This window comes from Bombus vancouverensis, chromosome 5 (assembly GCF_051014615.1).
Source record: "Bombus vancouverensis nearcticus chromosome 5, iyBomVanc1_principal, whole genome shotgun sequence".
NCBI classification, from domain to species: domain Eukaryota; kingdom Metazoa; phylum Arthropoda; class Insecta; order Hymenoptera; family Apidae; genus Bombus; species Bombus vancouverensis.
Genome location: NC_134915.1, coordinates 8,282,475 through 8,304,332, shown reverse-complemented (window position 1 = coordinate 8,304,332; position 21,858 = coordinate 8,282,475). Strand labels below are relative to the sequence as shown.

Below are 21,858 nucleotides of genomic sequence, written 5' to 3'. Positions count from 1 at the left end.
TATTGCATAAGAGATTAGTTTTCTTTTCGGAAAATAAGAATTCACATGAGCATTTGGTAAAGCTGAATGCCTAATACTGATCTAGACGTCGAACGATCTAGAGAAAAGGCTTCAAAGGGAAAGAGAAGCTAAATCTTTGCGCGACTTGCGCGATTATGCGATCTGTGGAGGAGAGGTGAAAAACAGTGAGGAGTGGTGAAAAGAGGAGAGGAGGTCGGTGAGTGGCGTGGTGAGTGGCGGACCTCGCAATCTCATACTCGCGATCAGGCTGTCGACTCGGCGACAATCCTTCCTTGTGCCAGTGCTTCAACCCCCGTCACGAATCGCAGTTTGTATTCTGTTCCCCGAGAGTAAACTTCTTCAAGTGAAACCTTGTCTCTCGCAACTCCCGGGATGTATCGAAGAATCCTAGTGTTAATTGTTAATCTCGCGTTCGTGTTGACGGCTCGTGCAGGTGATTATACTGAAAATTTACTTTTTACAAAACGATGCGAAAAGATTTCTTTTTTTTTCAAATATGGTGGAACACTAGTGAAAATACAAATGAAAGTTTGTTCAGCAATACGTTGATTTTACAAGCTGTTGGTGTGCCAATATGAAACATTTACATTTTATGTTTTTAACATTGATTCCATGTTGTGATTAATTTATTGAACGCTTTTCTTTGCAATTTTTCTATAGTAACGCTCATAGGATATATAGTGGTTTATAAAATACAGTCTATTAGAGTAATAGGATAAACATAACAGTACACATACTGTGCATATAGTATATGTATGTGTTATTCTTATATATATATATATATATATATATATATATATATATATATATATATGTGTGTGTGTATAAAGTGTTCCAAATTTCTTCCACCAAACTTCTGCGTATTCTATGAGTAACAATAAGAAAAGGAACTGAACTTATATATAAGCTCATAAATATTTTATTAAACACTTACAGGAGAAGTATGAAATAACAATGGACTAGTTTTTCATTTAAAAAAGCATAAAGGCATGCGTATTAGCGGTATTTACGTTAATTCCATTTCAAAGTATTGTTCGATTTTATAAAAATATAATTGGTGAAAGTTGGATTTACTACGTTACGAAACTTTCATTCGTTTCTTTGAATTTCCTTATATTAATTCTTTGTATTGATCCTTTATATTATCTCTTTGTATCAATTCTTAGTGTACAATTAATTCTTATCTGGCAAATCTTTCGTTTTAAAGTTTCTTAATATTTGGTCATATGAGGGGGCGAATAATTGGCCCTCCTCAGCTTGTCGTTGAGGTTAATGCTCGTTTAAACATTTTATCAAAAGAAAACGCACTTTCCTGTTGTTTCGTATTTTTATCATAGTCTGTGTATGACACTTTTTTTTATTTTTATTCTAGAATGTAATAGTACCGTTTGACGGAAAATAACTTCAGACACTGTATATACACATCATATATGGTACTTATTGTTAATATATGTTAAAAATGTGTTAGTTTAAAATTTTTGTTCATAATATCCTATACAAATTGATGACATTATTAATACGTATTTCAATTAAAATTAAAAAAGATGTAAATATAGAAAAGCTCGTTAGAAGCTAAGTAATTAGAAATTTTTATTTACGAAATAGATATATGAAGGTAAGAAATTAACTATGATAACTAGTATAATGTATTAGATTATTTCGGAAACTATGCAGATAGATCTATTAGACGAATTATTAAACATCATAGTACATTTTAGTCCTTTTACTTTCGTTACAAAGAAGTTCTCATTACCTGTTTTATGGTTTTATATTATTATGATTATTTCCAGTCCTTATGTTTCTAAACCGTAAACATTAATTTCGATACCAAAAATTAATATAACATTTAACTCTTACAAGAATATATTTGCACTTGTATTTCAGAAGTACTGTGATTAAGGGCATAGAAACAAATATTCTTTATCGAATAAATATATATTTCTGATCTCTTTGCATTGCCTTTTAGCATAAAAATTTCAAAAATACAAAGGTACCCCTACTGGCAGGCAATTTATCATACACAAGCCGCCCTGGATATTTCGGTAATGCTTTGAGTAACAGATTGCATATTTCCTGATTTAGAAGCTGTACGTATTTAAATTTTATTACTGCCTAACTATATCGATCACAATATTTTTGTAAATATTAAAAGAAATTTCATCATGTTATTTTCATACTAATTTCGGAATAACCGATTAAAGATGTTTCTTACAATCTAATGATTAGACAATATTAACTACTAGATTCTGCTATAGTTGTGCACTATGATAACTGCTGAAATTGTTGGGAACGTTAACAATACAGTATTATGATGTTGCCGTATACACGTTGGTATAAAAATATTCTAATTAATATTGCTAACTGTGTTAAAATTAATGTACATAAATTAATTATCATATAGTATCTAAGCAGTATAGACAATGCAATTTTTATATAAAACTATGTTAAAAACCTATACATTGTATAAACGTGAGGCCAGTACATGACAACTTAACATCAGTAAACGTTCCTTTGCATGATTAAAAATGTTACAGGAGGCTACGACTAGATCAGATATATGTAGATTTACCGGTCAAAGATATTTCCCAATATTCCGCATTGTTCAGCTTTCGATTAGCTATTTGTCCCGTGTATATAGTAATCATATTTACAGTTGACGTTAATTAACTGTCAGAAACTCTTGATAACTTCGAGATGTCTTTTAATATATATTTATGAGACAACGTGAATAAAAAAGATAAAAAAACCGTTACTCTCGAGTCGCGGATATTCTCAATCGATTCGAAACAGTCTGAAACTAGATGAGTAGTACGTAGGAGTAGGTTAACTATCGTTTGTCGAACTACGAGATATGGAACAATTTGTAGGGGTGAGTAATATAGTGTCGCGACTCTTGGCGCCACAATACTGCGACCCAAATAATAACTACATTGAACATGCGTATGTTTGAAAACGGGACATTGGAAATATACGCTCGATTATAAACATTCTCACGGTACGTAAGCACCATCCATTGGTTTGTTAGAATTATGTGCGACAGTAGAGAATGTTCCGACGTCGTAGAGGCGTCTACCAGGCGCCAGAGGAAATAGATTATTTACTTCTTCCGGAAAACAAACAATCGTTGAATTGAAATGGACTATAATCTAGAAAAATGGCTTCTATATTTTTCTAAGGAGATTCATACGTTATTATTCTGGAACATTTACGTCTTTCTCTATTTTCTTACCGTTATTGTACTAGATATACGCTGAACAAGAGTGAAAAACGTTTCATCTATGTAAGATTAATTTTTGAATCTATATGTTTCTGTATATATTCTTATTTGTTTGGATTTTAAAAATAATTATCGTGATCTTTTCACGTTCTTATTTTATGTAATATTTAATTCTATGTGTTGTTCACTAACTTTTTTACCATATTTTTTATATCAATTTAGAAAGTTGCAAAAATCGTAGCACTTAGTTTTGCAATGACAACGGTTTAATCTAATAATTATTTGAGCGTAACTTTAAATAGTTAGAAAGCTAGTAATATCTTTTTTATTATTTCTCGAACAAAATTTAAATTTGTTATTAGCTGTTATCAACTCTTTTGTCTGTTAAAACTAAAAATCCAGTTTTATGAATCAAATATATATAAAATCACTTAATTATAATCTCATCTATTTTCTAAGACGTGAACTTTATAGTGTTTATAATAACGGAGTGGTGAGTTGTTTTGATTTTTAAGTAATAAAATTTCTTGCTGAAACAAACATTAAGCAAATACACACAACCGTGATCATATCTTATAAATATTTCGTGTCAAACATGAAACATGTAAAGTACTTGTGAGAGGTGTATGAAAATACTGCAATGTCAAACTCAACAACTTTCGAGTGATACAAACGTTGAAGGTGAAGAATCGCGAGATAATGACGAAAGAAGTGACTGTCCGTGCACAATGGGAAATGAATTTGCTAATTGCAATTTATGAAAAAAAGTTCGAATGTTTCGATATTCTATTTACTCGACGAAATGGAATTCTTGTAGATTTATCTCAATTTCCAAAATTCAATTAGAACTGAAAAATCAACGTTTTGCAAAAATATCGATTATTCAAAAAAATGTTACAAGTGAATCAAATGATATATAAAAACAAGCTATTGTTTATTACTTTTCTGTTGTTGAACGATTACTGCAAAATATACCATGTTCATGTAGTTTTATGTATGTTTACTACATGTAAGTAGAATTACAAGCAATAACGTCATTAGTAGTATGCTTGTACTTAATATTAGATTGTCCGAAAAGTTTCTTTCGTTTTATGAGGAATTAATGGACGTACAACGTCTTTTGTTTTATATTATTTTGTCGAATTACGTACGATCCATTTTGTTCCGTTGAGATAAACACCGCGACATTTCACAGACTTGGTTTCACGTTTGCTTGAAGGTGCACTGTTGTAAAAAACACGTTTGGGAAAGAAAGACACCTTTCGGGCAACCTAGTAATTGCTTCATTAAATAATCAATTAAACTGTATTATTTCGTACCATTACAACAAGACTACTGGGGTATTCATAATCTTCAGAAACCTAACAATATTAAATCTCTATTATCATAATTTTGCATGCTCCATCAATAAAATCTGATATATAGAGAATATCTTTTGAGATTATATTATTTGAGAAAAATGGTTCAAATCAATATTTCAAGGTTTTAAAAGTTCTATTGAATGTTCATATTCGTTTGATCTTGAGTGGATCTAGGTTACATTTTTGGAAAAATTGTTTCGTTTTCAAAATATTTGGCCGTTTTCAGGCTTATCTAACGTCCTGTACGTTTAATATTATGCGACGGAAACAATTCTAATTCTGAAAAAATTATTTTTATAAGAACCTATTTTGTATTACAAATAACTGTTCTTTTTGTTTCACAGATAAGAATGTAAGATGCTATGTGTGTACTTCATTAACGCATCCTAATTGTGAAACAGATCCTAAGGCACATAACCTTGAACTTGTCGAATGTACTTTAGACCAAATGCTGGATTGGAAACTGAGAATTCAACAGCATAAAGCTTTAACTTGGGCAGCTCCAATTTTTGAAGTTGACGATTTGGATCATCAACTTGTCGCTCCAATGGCGTGTGCTAAAATGATTTTGAAAGGTAAATTATTCAGAGTATGAGAATTTTAGTTCATCATCGTGATAGATTTCAAATTTAGAAATGGTGTGAATAAACAAGCGAATGCGTGAATACGAGGGTAAAAGTGTCAAACGAAAAACTGTTGCGCTATACTTCTACTATTATCTTTATATTCAAACGTATCATTATTATTCAAATTATCATTTATCTGATTAATTACCTACCTAATTATTTAATTACCAATTATCCATCGAACGAATGTAAGCGAAGGAACTTTTATTTATGTTTATTAGATAAATATCAAAACATCACAATGAGAAGTTGCCAAACAGCGAAGACTGAGACCGTTGACCCGTGCAAATCGATAAATGCAATGATCCCTACATTAACTACGGACGATAAGAAGCTGGAATTTTGTGAATTATGCACGGAGGATGCTTGCAATAGTTCGATTACAATTTCGCCAACAATTTCCTTTACTTTGTTATCCGCTCTTGGAGCTGTAATTTTGGGCTGTTTTTATAACAGCGCGTAACCTTTATATATCAAAATATAGAGTTGATTGCGATCAGCCTTACAGGCGTTGCTCGTTAATCGATTCATAGCGTATTCTAAGACTCGAAAACACACACATTAAGCATATATATATATTGTTCACTAATATTTCACATCGTGCCACGAGTATGTATCATACAATGAATATTCGAAAAAAAGAAAAAAAAAATTAAAAATTCAGCGTTGTTAGATTAATTTTTGACTAACGAATAAATTATTTTTCTGTATATTTTTATTGTTTTCTATATACGCACATAATTTTTATTTGTATTTTCTGTAGCGAGATCGTAAATTCCTATTTCGTACAGACGAAAGATGCAAATTATTAAATAATCAAACTTCTTGTCGTGGTTAAATTACCTTTCGATAGTCTATAAGGAAATTCACCAGATTTGTTCCATTACTTTAGAATGACTTCTGATATATATATAAACGTTTCCGTCTTGTTTCTTTCTTGTTTCATAACGAAATGAAAACAACGAAATACCTATGAAAGAATTCCAGACAGAAATGTGACTTTCCACACAATTTCTATTGTCCAAATTTTAAGAAAAATTGGCTAGCAGATTTTGTATATCGAATACTTCGAGAAGCCCATGTCTATAGAATTATATTTAACGACTAATAACTTTATGCTGATTGAGCAATGGTCATTGCTTGTATGTGTGTTCATTATAAAAATTCGGACGTTATTATGTATATTTGTCAAATTGCATTTGCGATTAAATTCATTAAGCACGACCTTACAAGCATAAAGAAGTAAATATATGTATATTATATATGTACTTGAACTTATATGTGTATTGTACATACAAACGAAGAGGCTTATGAAATATCAAATTTGGCTAATGTTTATATCACGGAATGCTATTTAGCTTCTAAAGATGGAATATATTATTATCGAAAATTGTGACGAGCAATAAATATATATCGACCGGTTGTACTGTATTATCGTTAAAAATTCAATCCGCAATTTTTCGACAAATAACTGAATACTAAGCAATAAGAATTTTAAACTTTGTACATAAATGTGCGCATTAGAAAAATATACGTAATCCGTGAGGTTTCTCCAAGCGGATAAGAGCGATGTCTTTTCATATTAATTGAAATATACGTTTTCGAGAAAAATTTTAAAGAATGATATTCTCAAACGTAGAAACGTAGACTACCAATTTCAAGCTTATCAAATAGTGAAATAAATGAAAATTTATGTATGCGTGGTTCTTAAAAGAAATGATAGGTGATATGCGGTTAAAACTTGTCACGACATTATCTATATTATTCACTTTTCTATTAATGTTATTTGTAAATATGTATTAATATTCACACTTAGTTTTAATATTAACACCGTGTTTTTTTACAATAATTCGAAAGATATTACAGCTTGATTTTTAAATTTGTATTCTAACGTAATATCTGTGCACTATAATTCTAAACGAGAATTTAAAAAATATATGATTGGAAGGGTTTGAAAATGCAATTACTCTGTACAGTTTTTTTATGGTACTTACTTTATGGTGATTATTCAATTATTAAATGCAACACTGAGGAACAATGTTGTTTGATAATTTTAACGTTTATAGATTATTACGTACACGAGGAAGATTGTATGCATAATATGTATGTATTTCTTAATACGTTTAACATCTGCACTGCAGACATCTGCTACAGTCCTTACCTTTATTATCATAGATAAGATAGCAGGTAGAACCAACATGGCTGCACAAGTAAGTTTGGCGATAATAATCGTTCTCATGAATTTGGGTAAGTAGAGCTTAAATCGGTAGCTTTTAATATTATTTTCGTGTAAGCGTTCAATGGAAATGACACTTAGTTAAATTTACTATTAACGCAATTGATAAGTATTAGGACAATTCAAAACAAATTTAATAGACAGTAATTATTGTAAATATTTTCTTATAATTCTTAGTCGAAAAAGTTTAGTAATTCACGAAAGATCCATTTACAATTGACAAAGAATAATTGCAATTATGCAAAGTGTCACCACTATGATATTCATTAATATCTTGTATATAGCTGTAATGATTTATAGTTAGATTAATTCCGTTACTTCACCTTTAACTTTGTTTACTTTTAAGCTTAACATTCTTTTCAATCTTACTTGTTGACTACTTTAAAATCGAGAAAATTCAACCACTTAACAGAATACACGACAGGAGGAAATCTATGGTGTTACCAATGCAATACCGATTTGACAAACGGACATACAAGAGAGTGCAACGATCCTTACGTCCCGACGCCTTATTTCGACTTAGTTCTCTGTCCCCAAAACGAGTCGCAGAATTGTCTTAAAAGTGTCATCGATTGTGCGTATAAAGTATATCCAGTTGTAAATTACTGTTGCGTGCGCTCACCTTCATTACGTGCACGCATCGTATACATGTATGTAAATCGCATATGCACATATCTACTACGTGCTTATATTAACGTTGATTGCATTCGCACACGCTTCTACATACTAAATAGCTAATACCTTGGTAGTGCTTAGACTATGTCAAGAAATGTGTTTGTATTGTCCAAATGTCATATAAGTGACATATGCGAACATTTACAAATGAAACGTTTACATATCCACAAAGCGTTTCTTCTTGCAAAACTGTCGGTATATTTTATGTATGAGTAAGAATGAAAAAAATGTTATGCAAATGAGACTCGTAAATGCTTTATTAGCAAATTTACTGCTGAAATACAAAATGGTAAAAAATTATTTTTCATTTAAATATAGTAATTAAACAAGCACAAGTTTAATATTAATGCAACTCTCATTACTAGACATTGCGACATTGGATTTTTCATTGCATAAAATATCAAAAGAAAACATTTGCACGATAAGATTAAGGAATTTTTTTACAATGGAAATAAAAAAAATAATCTTTTATGTACATACAGGGGTTGCCAACAGTATTTGTACTATTTTTGACCTACATTTCATTTTCACAGTACGAATTTTTTAACAAAAAAAAAAAAAATGCTATGATAAATACAATAATAAAAAAAATGTATTGGAGGGAAAAACTTTATATACCTAATGGTGTTTATATTTATGGTGGTATATAGACATGTATCTATCTATCGTATACAGACTCAGAAATGCTATACTTTATGTAGTTCACTCTGTATATCATGTTTCTAATTACAAATATGCAAATTTCAAATTGAACAACAATGTCACGCAATCGAACTTAATGTACATTTTGCAATTAACATAGCACAGATGCTTTACATTTTTCAAGAGTATATTCAGTTTTTGATGAATTATTTATTAACTGTGATACAAAGTGTTTCAATTAAAAACTGGTTATTATATTATAATGCAATAACACCATAAAGGATTTTTAATTATATTTTCGTAGCTTAAGAAACATATGATTTTATAATGATTATGTCATAATTCAAAAGCATGTAGTTTCTCTTATGATCTTCAATTGATTTGTAATATTTTTGAAACATATGCCACAAACTAATTTTCAGTTAAAACTTGTTTTATGCTTTCACTAGTCATTCTTTTTTATTATTTAGTGTTAGCTTTTCTTTAATTAAAGAGTCTTCTAATATTGCTTTTCAATCATTTAAAATTTCCCATGTAGTCTACTCTCGGTTGCAATTCTCCAGGATTTACGATTATGTATTCATAATTTATTCATAATTAATTTATAATATAATATTTATTCATAATTATCATCTCATGATTTTGAGCTTTATCTTATTTCAAATGTTTACGCCACTCGAAAATTATTGAGAAAATCTAAAGAAATATTTTGATATGGCTTTCTTTCCAGTTAATAATGTTTACTTAATACTTATACTTTTAGCGTAACACATGAAATTTCATAATTTAATTGAATATTATATTATTTGCGTTTGAGATTAATATATACAGGGTGGTTGGTAACTGGTGGTACAAGCGGAAAAGGGGTGATTTTACGCGAAAAAAGAAGTCGAAAATATAGAATAAAAATGTTTTTTTAATTTTTTTAAAACTTTTTTTTAATTTTTTTTAAAAATCTACAGTGAGATCTGTTATAACGAGACGTGATAAAGTGCACGCGTACCGAGCGAAAATTCAAAGTCGATTTTCTCGAAAACAAAGCCTCAAACGAAAATTTTTTATTCTATATTTTCGACTTCTTTTTTCGCGTAGAATCAGCCCCTTTCCGCTTTTACCACCAGTTACCAACCACCCTGTATATAAATTGATCACTTTAATTGTTTCTTTGGAATACGTATAGGAGCATTTGTTCCGTTCAGAATATACTAAAGATTTCGTGAGATCTTCGCGAGTAAAACTTACCAGCATGGTCACAAAGAAAGAATATTTTTGAGCAGGAATCTTAAAATATTATTTTTTAGAAGTTTTAGTTTCTTCTGCAATCAATAATCGGCGTACTAAAATAATAAATGAAGTGTTATAAACTCAGTATTTTCGAAGGATAATATAGAGACACGTTGCCGAAAGATACAAGTTGTTGAAGTTCCTGACCTGGATAAAATATGGCCAAATTTTCAAGGAACACAGATTATTTCACGTCATGTCAGTTCAGATACCGTCACACCCTTACCGGAAAAGGGATTATTGCGACACTGATGGTGATTGGAATATTGACTTTTTAATAATAATCATATGTATCCTAATATATATATGTATCCTAAGCATACTAAGGGTATCTTGGACATTCTGAACAAAATCCACAGTAGGCGTCTTTTAACATTCAAAATACGAACGTTAAACAGGCACTTAGGCATCTTTTAACATCTACGAAGTAGACATCTTCTAATACTAGCAGATCAAATATCAGGCGAACACACAAAGATACATTCTGTATTTACAGGAACACGATTGTATAAACACATATAATTATGTTTAAAATATTACGTAATAAATCTTTCGCATCTAAAATGACGGATACGGACTTTTGAAGGATTAATGAAACATCAAAATACGTTTGAATTCTTAATTTTTCTCTCATAAAGGGATATGTCACTTTCAATACTGTATTGAATAATATAAACGTAAATTAACAAAATTATCAATTTATAGAATTGATAAATAGATGTATCACTGATATTTATCACTCTTGTATTGCTTGTCACTACAAATCAATTACAGACGTGGAGTATAGGTACGCGTTTATTCGATGAATTTTTAATTTCGATTTTTTCAAAACCGAAGCTTCTTCGGACAGATGTTACATTTAATTTTTTGATTTATTTTTACATGTAAAATCATTCTTCGAAGTATCACTTTCCAAAGACGATAGGATAATGCTTACGTTTAAATATAAACATAAAGTTTATGATCGTATAATAATTTAGTCATTTATTGAAGTCCACAACAAAGATCTATCTATGTTAGATGAGTGACATGAAGTAGTGATAACAATTTATAGTAACTATACAAACATGGAATTATTTTTTTATTTACTGTTAATTTGTTAGTAAAATCAAAATCACATTCAGTCTTCTGAGAAGTCAGTTGTTTCAATGGCGTCGTAAGATTCCTTCTCACGTTTGTAAGCAATTATATAAAATAAATACTTGATACGCTACATTCAACGCTAAACTTAGCAACGCTGGTATCCAATCTTGTAATTCTTGCTTTTTACCACCGTCACATTGATTTTCATTTAGCTTAGTTTTAAGCTTTTTCTGTTTATGACACTGCCGAGACTATAAAATAACTACATATTTCCTTCATGATGTAGATGGGCACATATTGGTAACGGTGCGAGGTTGCGTCCCGTCACGAGAAATCGATGGATACTGCCAATTAGAAGAATATTTTCAGGGATCCAGCATTGCGTGTTCTTTCTGCGAAGGCTACGCTTGTAACAATCAAAGTTCTATTCGTGTATTCCTGCTACACAATTTAGCATTTCTTTTAGCTTCCATCGCCATAATATTGTATTTATAATAATATTTACTTTGCGTCTTATTTAATTCTTAATTATTCCGTTCCAGAAATATTAAGTTGCAACATATGATACGATCGATTCCACAAACACGAAAAATGTTTCAAATTCTACCGTAGTTAAATGTGTAGTTAAATACGTTAGTAGTCTGTAATCAATGTTAATATTTTTATGATTAATATTTTAAAATAAATGTAAATAATAATTCCTCGCTAATATTTAATTTTACAAATAATCTGTTATTTAGTATTCTGATGGTGATGTAATTAAAAAAATTTTAATATGCGCGATGCCGAAGTTGCGGAACCGATTTGTTTTCTCGTTAGTAATATTAAAAATTATATTAAAAATTTATCAACGAAAAGATTTAATTCTGTGTGAAAATTTATACAAATCATGTCCTAGTCTATGAGAAGATAGATTCCGTAGAAAATAGATAGATGAAAATTATCGAGTCAAAATGAAATTCAATCATTTATCGCTCTGGAATATTTCAATTTTTGAGAATAAAGATTTTGTGCCACAAAATCTTTTTTCTCAAACAAACATCTACGTGAAATGTAAAATTAAAAGTATAAAATTGTTTTCTACACTTGATATATCACTTTTAGATTTGAAGCTATTCGGATACGACATGATCGGTGTTTTATCAGTTGCTTTATTTTAAAATAACAGGAATTGCGTCAATACGGACTATAGATGAGAATCAAATTTGTGTGCTTTTTCTGTATAAATTTGGATTTGATTATATCACAGTGGAAAGTGTTCACCATATTGACATAGTTTTGAGAAAAGATGTAATAAATGAACATACCTAAAGATGAGGAGATTCAAATGTCGACGACCAAACAAAACAAGTTTCAGATTAAGTTCAATTAAAGATTTCAATTGAATATCGTATGCGTAAGTTCACCAAATGTTGTATAAAAATTAGATTTATATAACACATTTATGTCATTTATCAGCCACAGAGAAAATCAAAAGTTGGTCTAATGATTTTATTATGTTTAGAAGCAATAATACTTGGAAATATATAAACTTTTTTTTTCTCTTGTACAAAATAATAAACTTAAGCATTTATACACAAAAAGGCATACCTCACCAATTTCATTTACTTTCACATATATTGTCAAGCTCAATGTTCGGAATAATTTCACTTGTACATACATACATACATACATACATACATACATACATATATACACCGTCTGTCGCAAAAGCAACCGAACTTTTAAATAACAAGGCAGAGGCATCATTTTGAGGAAAATTTTTCATTTTATTCAAACCACATTTCCTCTAGGGCGATACAACTATTTGTATGACAAACTAATGCGACAAACAATTGTTACACGTTTTCTTATTCTTTTGAGAATGCTCGTCACAGCCTTGCAAATGTCTTGAATGTTGAATACTGTCATAATACGCTATATTATATTACGTTATAATCTATTACGTTATAGAGTATGACGTTATATAATATTACGTTATAACGTATTACATTATATTACGGTATATTACATTACGTTATATTGTATTATGTTATACAGAATGACGTTATATTATATTACTTTATAGTGTATTATGTTATAATAAACTACGTTGTATTATGTTACCTTATAATGTATTTACATTATGTTTTTCGTTATATAGTACTACATTATATCATATTACGTTATATTATATCACGTTACAATGTATTACGTTATATAGTATCTCGTTATATTGTATTACGTTATAATGTTTCGTTATAATGTATTACGTTATATTATATCACGTTATAATGTCTTGCGTTAAATTATATTACGTTGTAGCATATTACCTGTATTGTATTGCGTGGTATTATATTAGGGTATATTATATTACCTTATGTTATATTACGTTATACTGTATTACGTGGTATTGTATTACATTATATTACATCACATTATATTATATTGCATTATGTTTTATTACGTTATATTATATTACGTTATTGTATTGTATTTCGTTATATTATATCGCTTAAGTATCACTACACGTAATTAATTTATGAACTTTTATGCACGAAGAATTTAGTACAGAATCTAAGGAAGCTTCTGCAATTCCTTGGAGAGTGACTTAATTTCGCATAAAGTTGGCATATATGAAAAATCGCAGACACGAGGGGCGACTCCTCGAACTTCCACATAATGTACGCCACATGTAATTATTTTATGAATATTTATGCACGAAGAATTTAGTACAGGATTTAAGGAAGTTTCTCCAATGCCTTAGAGAGTGAATTAATATAGCAAAGAATTCTCACGTATGAAAAATCGCAGACCCCTATCGCGCTAGCCGCCATATTTGCTACGATAACTGTCCATAACTAATTAACTAAAGGGAAATTGTTTCTAAGAAGACTAAAATAGAAAAGAATTTCTAAATTTGAAAGAAAGCAAATATGGGAATTTTACTAGGTTACAATGAGGTCGGTTATGGCGTTCTTGTAGATAATAAAATAATAGTTGCAAGACATGTTGATATCGTAGAAAGAGATGTAAAATGTATCGGTTTAGATAAATCAGACGAAGAAAATAACGATTGTGTAAATGACAAATCATCGGATGATAGCTTTGAAAGCGCTGATGAAATTGAACAAGAAAAAGTTAAAGAAAATAAAAATGATTCGAAATCTAAGATTGATTTTGTGCATATACCACGTAAATCAAAACGCGAGAGAAAAGAACCAACTAAATATCCAGGAAATATATGTCGGAGATGAAAGAACACCGGAGCCTTTGGAATTTTGGATAATCCCGCAACATTGTAACCTAGAGTCTACTATAGCTGTAATTGAACAATTGTGGTTATTCAATCCCATTGTAATTGTTCGAGAGTTGTGATAATGAGCTTGGGCTCAAGGCGATAGTCAGTCGCCGAACGTAGCCGCGGTCACGGGATGAACGCTTTGTCTAACAAAGGCATGGAATAATTCTATAGCTCTCTTTAAAAAGGAAATAGTTGTAACACTCGACAGTAAACACTCCAACGGTCTCTGTTCCGCAGCTCGCCACACGCAGACCCTATTCTTCGAGTAAGATGATTGCCAGATGTCGATGCGTCTCCGCAGTACATGTTTAGCTAGCCTGAGGGCCCGTTATAAATCTTAAGATTTAGCCAACTAAAGTCCTTCAAACAGACAAACAGTCTTTGTCCCAACTATGGGAAAATAGGGGAGACCTATTTTTCAACGAGCGGCGTCTCCCACTAGCAACTTTCCCTCGAGGGCGGCTAGCATCTTTTTCTAACCACCGATATGGAGATTGACCAATTAGCAGCAACGCCAATTTCCCTTACTTTCTGAACGAAGGCTTTTCTCGACGAATCCGATGATCTCGTGTCCTTAGACACACCCCATTATAATTTTCCTCTGTGGCCTTATCGGGACGGGAAAGTCATTCTCGCTCGCGATCTCATCGATGAAAAGAGTAACCCTTTACGACCAGTGAATATTACTCGTCCGATTTAGATTTTGTGAGCACGTTCATCTATCATCCCGTCGACCGCGGATTCGTTATTGAACCTAGGATCATTGTCATTAGTTTCTCGAGTACCTAACTACCACAGTTACTTGTCCGGTTCTATAATAATCGTATTTGCACTAGTCAATGTCTTCTCTATTGCATAACGACAACGTGTAACCCAAACGAAGATTCGTTTCACGCCCCTAACCCTAATTCTAATGTAAACCCGACATATATATAGTAATAATATTTACGCAAATTATTGTAGTGTAGATAGCCCTCTTACATTTGAGGAGACGATGGAAAGTAATTTTGTTTTTATTTATTTATTTTATAATTTTACAATTTGTCCAGTAGGACATTTGGTAAAATATTATAGGGGTATGCTAATATAACATGTGGGTGGCTACCCCCAGCGGGGTACCATCATCGTGTTTGTTAGGTTATGTCCTTTGTGAGATCTGTTGGGTGTTTCCTTTTTAATCTTCTTTTTATGCTTGATGTGTCCACCGTTTCCGCTGCCAGCCGGTTTGGGTGCGTTGCTATTCTTTCTCCGTGCCTTCTTGCACTTTTGTTAATCTCCTCCTCGACCGCTGGTATTCCCAGGTCTTTCCGAATGTCCTCGTTCCTAACGTACCATGGCGCGTTTACTATTGTTCTGAGTATTTTCGATTGCGTTGCCTCTATTTTGGTTATATGGCTCATTACTGCTGTTTCCCATAGTGCTATTCCGTACGTCCAGATTGGTTTTATGGCCATTTTATATATTTTTAGTTTGTTTTCTATGCTTAGTTTGGATTTTCGACTTGTAAGCCAGTACATTTGTCTCCTTGCCATCTGTATTTTGTCTATTGTTGCTTTAATATGCTGTTTCCGTGTGAATCGTGTATCTAAGTGGAGTCCTAGGTATTTGACTTGCCTTGTTTGTATTATGTGCGTGCCGTTCAGTATAATGTTTGGAGGTATCTGTTTTCGCAATGTGAATGTAATGTGGTTGCATTTATCGGGGTTTGCTTTAATTTGTTTAACTTGAAGCCACTTTTCTATTTTTGTGATATGTTCTTGTAGTGATGTGACTGCTGTTGCAGGGTCAGTGTGTCTGACTAGTACCGCTGTGTCGTCCGCGAATGTCAGTATCTTGCTATTAGTAGTTGTTGGTATGTTGGCCGTGTATAGTGTGTATAGAATTGGTGCTAAGACGCTTCCTTGCGGAACCCCTGCCTTGGTGTCTTTAACTTCAGAGTATGTGTCCTTAATTTTTATTACGAAGGTTCTGCTGCTTAAGTAGGATTTTATTAATTGGTATATTTGTCCCGGGAATTGTTTCCTGATTGTTTGTAGAAGACTTTCGAGGTTTATTTTGTCGAATGTCTTCTCTATGTCCATAAAGAGGGCTGTACAGTATTGCTTGTTTTCTAGTGCTAGTATTATTTCGTTGACCAGTCTGTGCATTTGCTCTATAGTGGAGTGTTTGTTTCTGAATCCGAATTGGTGATCCGGTATTAATTTTTCCTTCTCTATTATTGGTTTTATACGGTCGTAAATTACTTTCTCTAGTATTTTAGAGAACACAGGAAGTAATGATATTGGTCTGTATGATGTAGTTTGATGTGGGTCTTTGCCTGATTTAGGTAACATTATGATCTGTGTCAGTTTCCAAATTTTAGGAAAGTATTGAATTCTTAGTATTGCGTTAAATATTATTGTGATTTGTCTTACCGCTTTTGGCGGAAGGTTTTTCAAGATTTTGCCATTGATTAGGTCGATTCCTGGTGCTTTATTATTTTTTGTTTTCTCGATTATGTTTCTAATTTCTTGTGCTGCTGTTTTAGGTATGGTGTAGTGTTTGTCAGTTGATGTACTAGTGGTTAGCGCATCCTCGTCCGTATGACTATTGTGGTTGCTGTTGTTGATATTGTGTGGTGTAAATGTGTTGCATAGGTAATTGGAAAATTCTTCAGCTTGTCCTTCGTTGCTTCTTGCCCATGTGTTATCTGCTCTTCTGATTGCTGGGACCAGTTTTATTGTTTCCTTTATTTCTTTTGTGGCTTTCCATAGGGAGTAGTTGTAGTTCTCATGTGCAGATTGTGACTCTATGAATTTTGTGAATTCGTTATTGTTGTGCTCTTTTATTTTGTTTTTTATTTCCTTCGCAAGTTTGTTTAGGTATTTTTTGTTTTCTCGTGTTCTACGTTTTTGACACTTTGCTTTCGCTTTTCTTTTTTCTCTAATTTTTTCAAGTATGTCTGGTGGAATTATTTTTGTTTGTCTGTTGGTTGATTCATGTATAGTGGTTGCCCATGCTGCTTCTTGAATAGTTTCTATAAATGTTGTTACTGCTTGATCGATGTGTTCAGGTGTTTACAATGGGATGTTGCAGTTGATTTTGCTCTCAATTATTTCTTTAAATGTTTGCCATTTGGTGGTTTTATTGCATAGCCTCTCTGAATTACTGTAAAGTATTGGTTTGTTTCTGTATGTAATTATTATGGGTGTATGGTCAGCAGTCTCCAACTGCGATATATTTGTCACCTAAGTGTCGAAAGTACTCTTCCCACATTTGCGATGTAATTTTGTGTCGCGGCGGTACATATACTGCTGACAACTGTAATTTGCTGCTAGTTTGTACAGTAACGGTGGTTGCTTGTATATGTTCCTTACTAACTTGGCTGTGTAAATGATGTTTAAAGTCGTTTTTTATTACCACTGCAGTTTTCTTGAGGGATGCTTGGTATCATATATGGTGTAGTACAGTATTTTTATATAACTTTTTATAGTGAAGTGTGTTTCTGAAACGAGTAGTATATCGATATTATTGTTATACAGGAATGTTTTAGTTTCTAGGGCCCTTTGGTGTAGGCCGTTAAAGTTCCAGGCTGCTATTTTAAGCATGTCCATTTTTATTTCTTATTTTTTGCTCAGCATGTTTGTAAGTAGTTGTAGCATAACTGTAATTTGTTCCGTTTGCTGTCTGAGGACCGCGTTTTGGTCGCTTACCATTTTTTTTTAGTACTTCGGTGTTTTTGATTGATTGTTGTAGTAGTTCTTTGATTTCTGTAGCGTCTTCGGTGTTGTTGCTTTGACTCTGATTGTTTATGGGCGTTGCTTGTCTAATGTTTTGGGTTGCTTGCGCGTAGCTTCGGTTTCTTTGGGGATCTGTGTTTCTGCTTATAGCTTTTATTTCCTTTTGTGCTTTCAATGTTACTTCGTTATCCGTTGTACTTTGTTGTTGTTGGTAGTTATCGACTGATCTATTGCGAAGTGGTAGAAACAGTTTACGTTGAAGTTGTTTCCTGATTACACATCCTTTATAGCTGGCTGGGTGGTTTCCGTAACAATTATAACATCTAACATCTTCTATTTTTCCTGTGTATGGGCAGTGTATTGTTAAGTGTTTTTTTGCACATTTAACACATGCTGGGCTTCTGTTATAATAATTTTTTGTGTGACCGTATTGTTGGCACCGCATGCATTGTGGTATATCTTTTTTGTAGCGTGGTGGTTCCACTGTTACTATTGTGTTTAGAATTTTTTTGATTTCATAAATTTCCTTGTTATTGGTTATGGGTTCCAGTTCTATTAATGGTAATGGTTGCTTCGTATCGTACCTTGTTATGTTGTTTATTGTTCTTGTTTGATGGCCAATTTTTGCTAGTTCGTCACTTAATTTTTCTGTGTTAATTTTTGGATGTAATCCTTGTATTTTCGACCAATCACGGGGAGACGCAATTGCGAGGAGAGACGTCAACGGGAGTCGTAAATTCCCGTTACGATTATAGCAATCGACACCACGAAATGATCGATCACCTGATTTCGCTTAAAATAATAGGGGTGATTCAGTTAGTATAACACTGTGATTCACAGAATAATAAATTATATATTTCCAACACTTAAGTTACACTGTTGAGTAGGTATAAACCGCAGATCACAACTTATCGCACGAATATAACATTGCTAGTAGGAAGCATCGTACGTGAGAAAAACAAACTTTCCCGTGTCAAACCGTAGTAGACAATACTCTTTAGAAAGAGATTTAGAAAAAAGACATTTGTTGGGCCTGAAGGACCTTAGCTAGCAAATTACTGGGATTTATGATGGGCCCTTGAGACTATTGAGGATACGCAGTAAGGATGAGCGGACATCTGGCTCTCGTCTGGCCCGCGGTGTACGGCCTGGTCTAGGTAGAGGGACGCCCGACGTAACAATCCCCTTATAACTACTATGTAGCTCCTTTCCCCTTAATTCTTTTATAACTTTCCTATAATTATCTGATGTGTTTGTTTGGATTCTCACCTGTTCTAATTTTGTTTGTTTTATTGTGTAATTATCCTTTTCAACTATAATGTTTAGTTGATCAATAAGCGGGTCATTTGCGCATCAACAAATATTGGTGGAGGTTTTGTAATGTGTGTTGCTGCTTTTCCGTATCTAGATTACCTGTCATTTTTCTATTTTTGTTATACCTGGCTACCTTCCAGCTTTCGTCCTGTTGAGCTGATACTTTGTTGATTAGCATGTCAACTTCAATTGTGGCAGAGCAGTCCTGTCCTTGGTTTGTTTGTCGACGAGTTTTTGATGTATCTGTTGTTATGTATATGTAGTATTGATCTTTTTTGATTATAATTTTTATTGGTGCAATATTTTATATGGTAGGTTTCCTAGACTTCTTAATAGAAGACACGGGTTTCCACCGTTTGGCCATAGGCGTAATCGTTCTTTAATTTCTCTCCCCGACTTGCCGCACTTTTCTGAAGCACTATTTTGCACGTCCAGTTAGCTCGGCTGCTGGGGCAATACTGTTATATGGTATAATGCTATAACGTAATACGTTATATGGTAAAACGTTATGACAGATTACGTTGTATGGTATAACGTCATATGGTATAACGTTATAACGTATTACGTTATATGGTATAACGTTATAACGTATTACGTTATATGCTATAACGTTATAACGTATTACGCTATATGGTATAACGTCATATAGTATAACGTTACAACGTATTACGTTATATGTTTATAACGCTATAACGTATTACGTTATATGGTATAACGGGCTGACGCATTACGTTATATGGTATAACGTCATATGGTATAGCGTTATTTGTCTTACGCTATATGGTATAAGGTCATATGGTATAACGTTATAACGTATTACGTTATATCTTTATAACGTTATAACGTATTACGTTACATGTTTATAACGTTATAACGTATTACAGTATATGGTATAATGTTATAACGTATTACGTTATATGGTACAACGTCATATGGTTTAACGTTATAACGTATAACGTTATATAGTGCAACGTTATAACTTATTACGATATATGGTATAACGCTATAACGAATTACGTTATATGTTACAACTTTATAACGTAATACGTTATATGGAATAACACTATAGCGTATTACGTTATATGGTATAACGTTATAACGTATTACGTCATATGGTATAACGTTATGACGTATTACGTTATATGGTATTCCGTTATAACGTATTAGAATATATGGTATAACGTTATAACGTACTACGTTACATGGTATAACGCTATAACGTATTACGTTATATGGTATAACGCCATAACGTGTTACGTTATACGGGATGACGTTATAACGTATTACGTTATATGGGATGACGTTATAACGTATTACGTTATATGGGACAACGTTATAACTTATTACGTTATATGGGACAACGTTATAATGTATTACGTTATATGGTATAACGCTATAACGTATTACGTTATATGGGATGACGTTATATCGTATTACGTTATATGGGATGACGTTATAACGTATTACGTTATATGGGAAAACGATATAACGTATTACGTTATATGGTATAACGTTATAACGTATTACGTTACATGGTATAACGTTATAACGTATTACGTTATATGGTATAACGTTATAACGTATTACGTTATATTTTATAACGTTATAACGTATTACGTTATATGGTATAATGCAATGACGTATTACTCCATACGGTATAACGTCATATGTTATAACGTTATAACGTACTACGACATATGGTATAACGTTATAACGTACTACGTTATATGGTATTCCGTTATAACGTATTAGAATACATGGTATAACGTTATAACGTATTACGTTACATGGTATAGCGCTATAACGTATTACGTTATATGGTATAACGCTATAAGGTATTACGTTATATGGGATGACGTTATAACGTATTACGTTATATGGGCTGAGGTTATAACGTATTACGTTACATGGTATAACGATATGTGGTATAACGTCATATGGTATAATGTTATATCCTATAACGATATAACGTGTTACGTTATATGGTATAACGTAATAACGTATTAGGTTATATGCTATAACGTTATAACGTATTACGATATATGGTACAGCGTCATATGGTATAACGTTATAACGTATTACGTTATATGGTATAACGTTATAACGTATTAGAATACATGGTATAACGTTATAACGTATTACGTTACATGGTATAGCGCTATAACGTATTACGTTACATGGTATAGCGCTATAACGTATTACGTTATATGGTATAACGCTATAAGGTATTACGTTATATGGGATGACGTTATAACGTATTACGTTATATGGGATGACGTTATAACGTATCACGTTATATGGTATAACGTTATAACGTATTACGTTATATGGTATAACGTTATATCGTATTACGTTATGTGGTATAACGTTATAACGTACTACGTTATATGGAATAAT

General features: G+C 32.1%; 2 protein-coding genes across 2 annotated transcripts; both read left to right on the top strand.

The window, feature by feature from the left end:
* Positions 1–239: 239 nt before the first annotated feature.
* LOC117160814 (UPAR/Ly6 domain-containing protein CG9338) lies at positions 240–5,937 on the top strand. Its single transcript, XM_033341845.2, has 3 exons — positions 240–454; positions 4,944–5,174; positions 5,447–5,937. Exons 1-3 carry the CDS (start codon positions 394–396, stop codon positions 5,686–5,688), a joined length of 534 nt encoding a protein of 177 aa, XP_033197736.1. The 5' UTR covers positions 240–393; the 3' UTR covers positions 5,689–5,937.
* A 1,268-nt stretch (positions 5,938–7,205) lies between these two features.
* On the top strand, positions 7,206–13,349 carry LOC117160823 (uncharacterized). Its single transcript, XM_033341855.2, has 3 exons — positions 7,206–7,472; positions 7,874–8,035; positions 11,432–13,349. Exons 1-3 carry the CDS (start codon positions 7,331–7,333, stop codon positions 11,638–11,640), a joined length of 513 nt encoding a protein of 170 aa, XP_033197746.1. The 5' UTR covers positions 7,206–7,330; the 3' UTR covers positions 11,641–13,349.
* Positions 13,350–21,858: the final 8,509 nt, after the last annotated feature.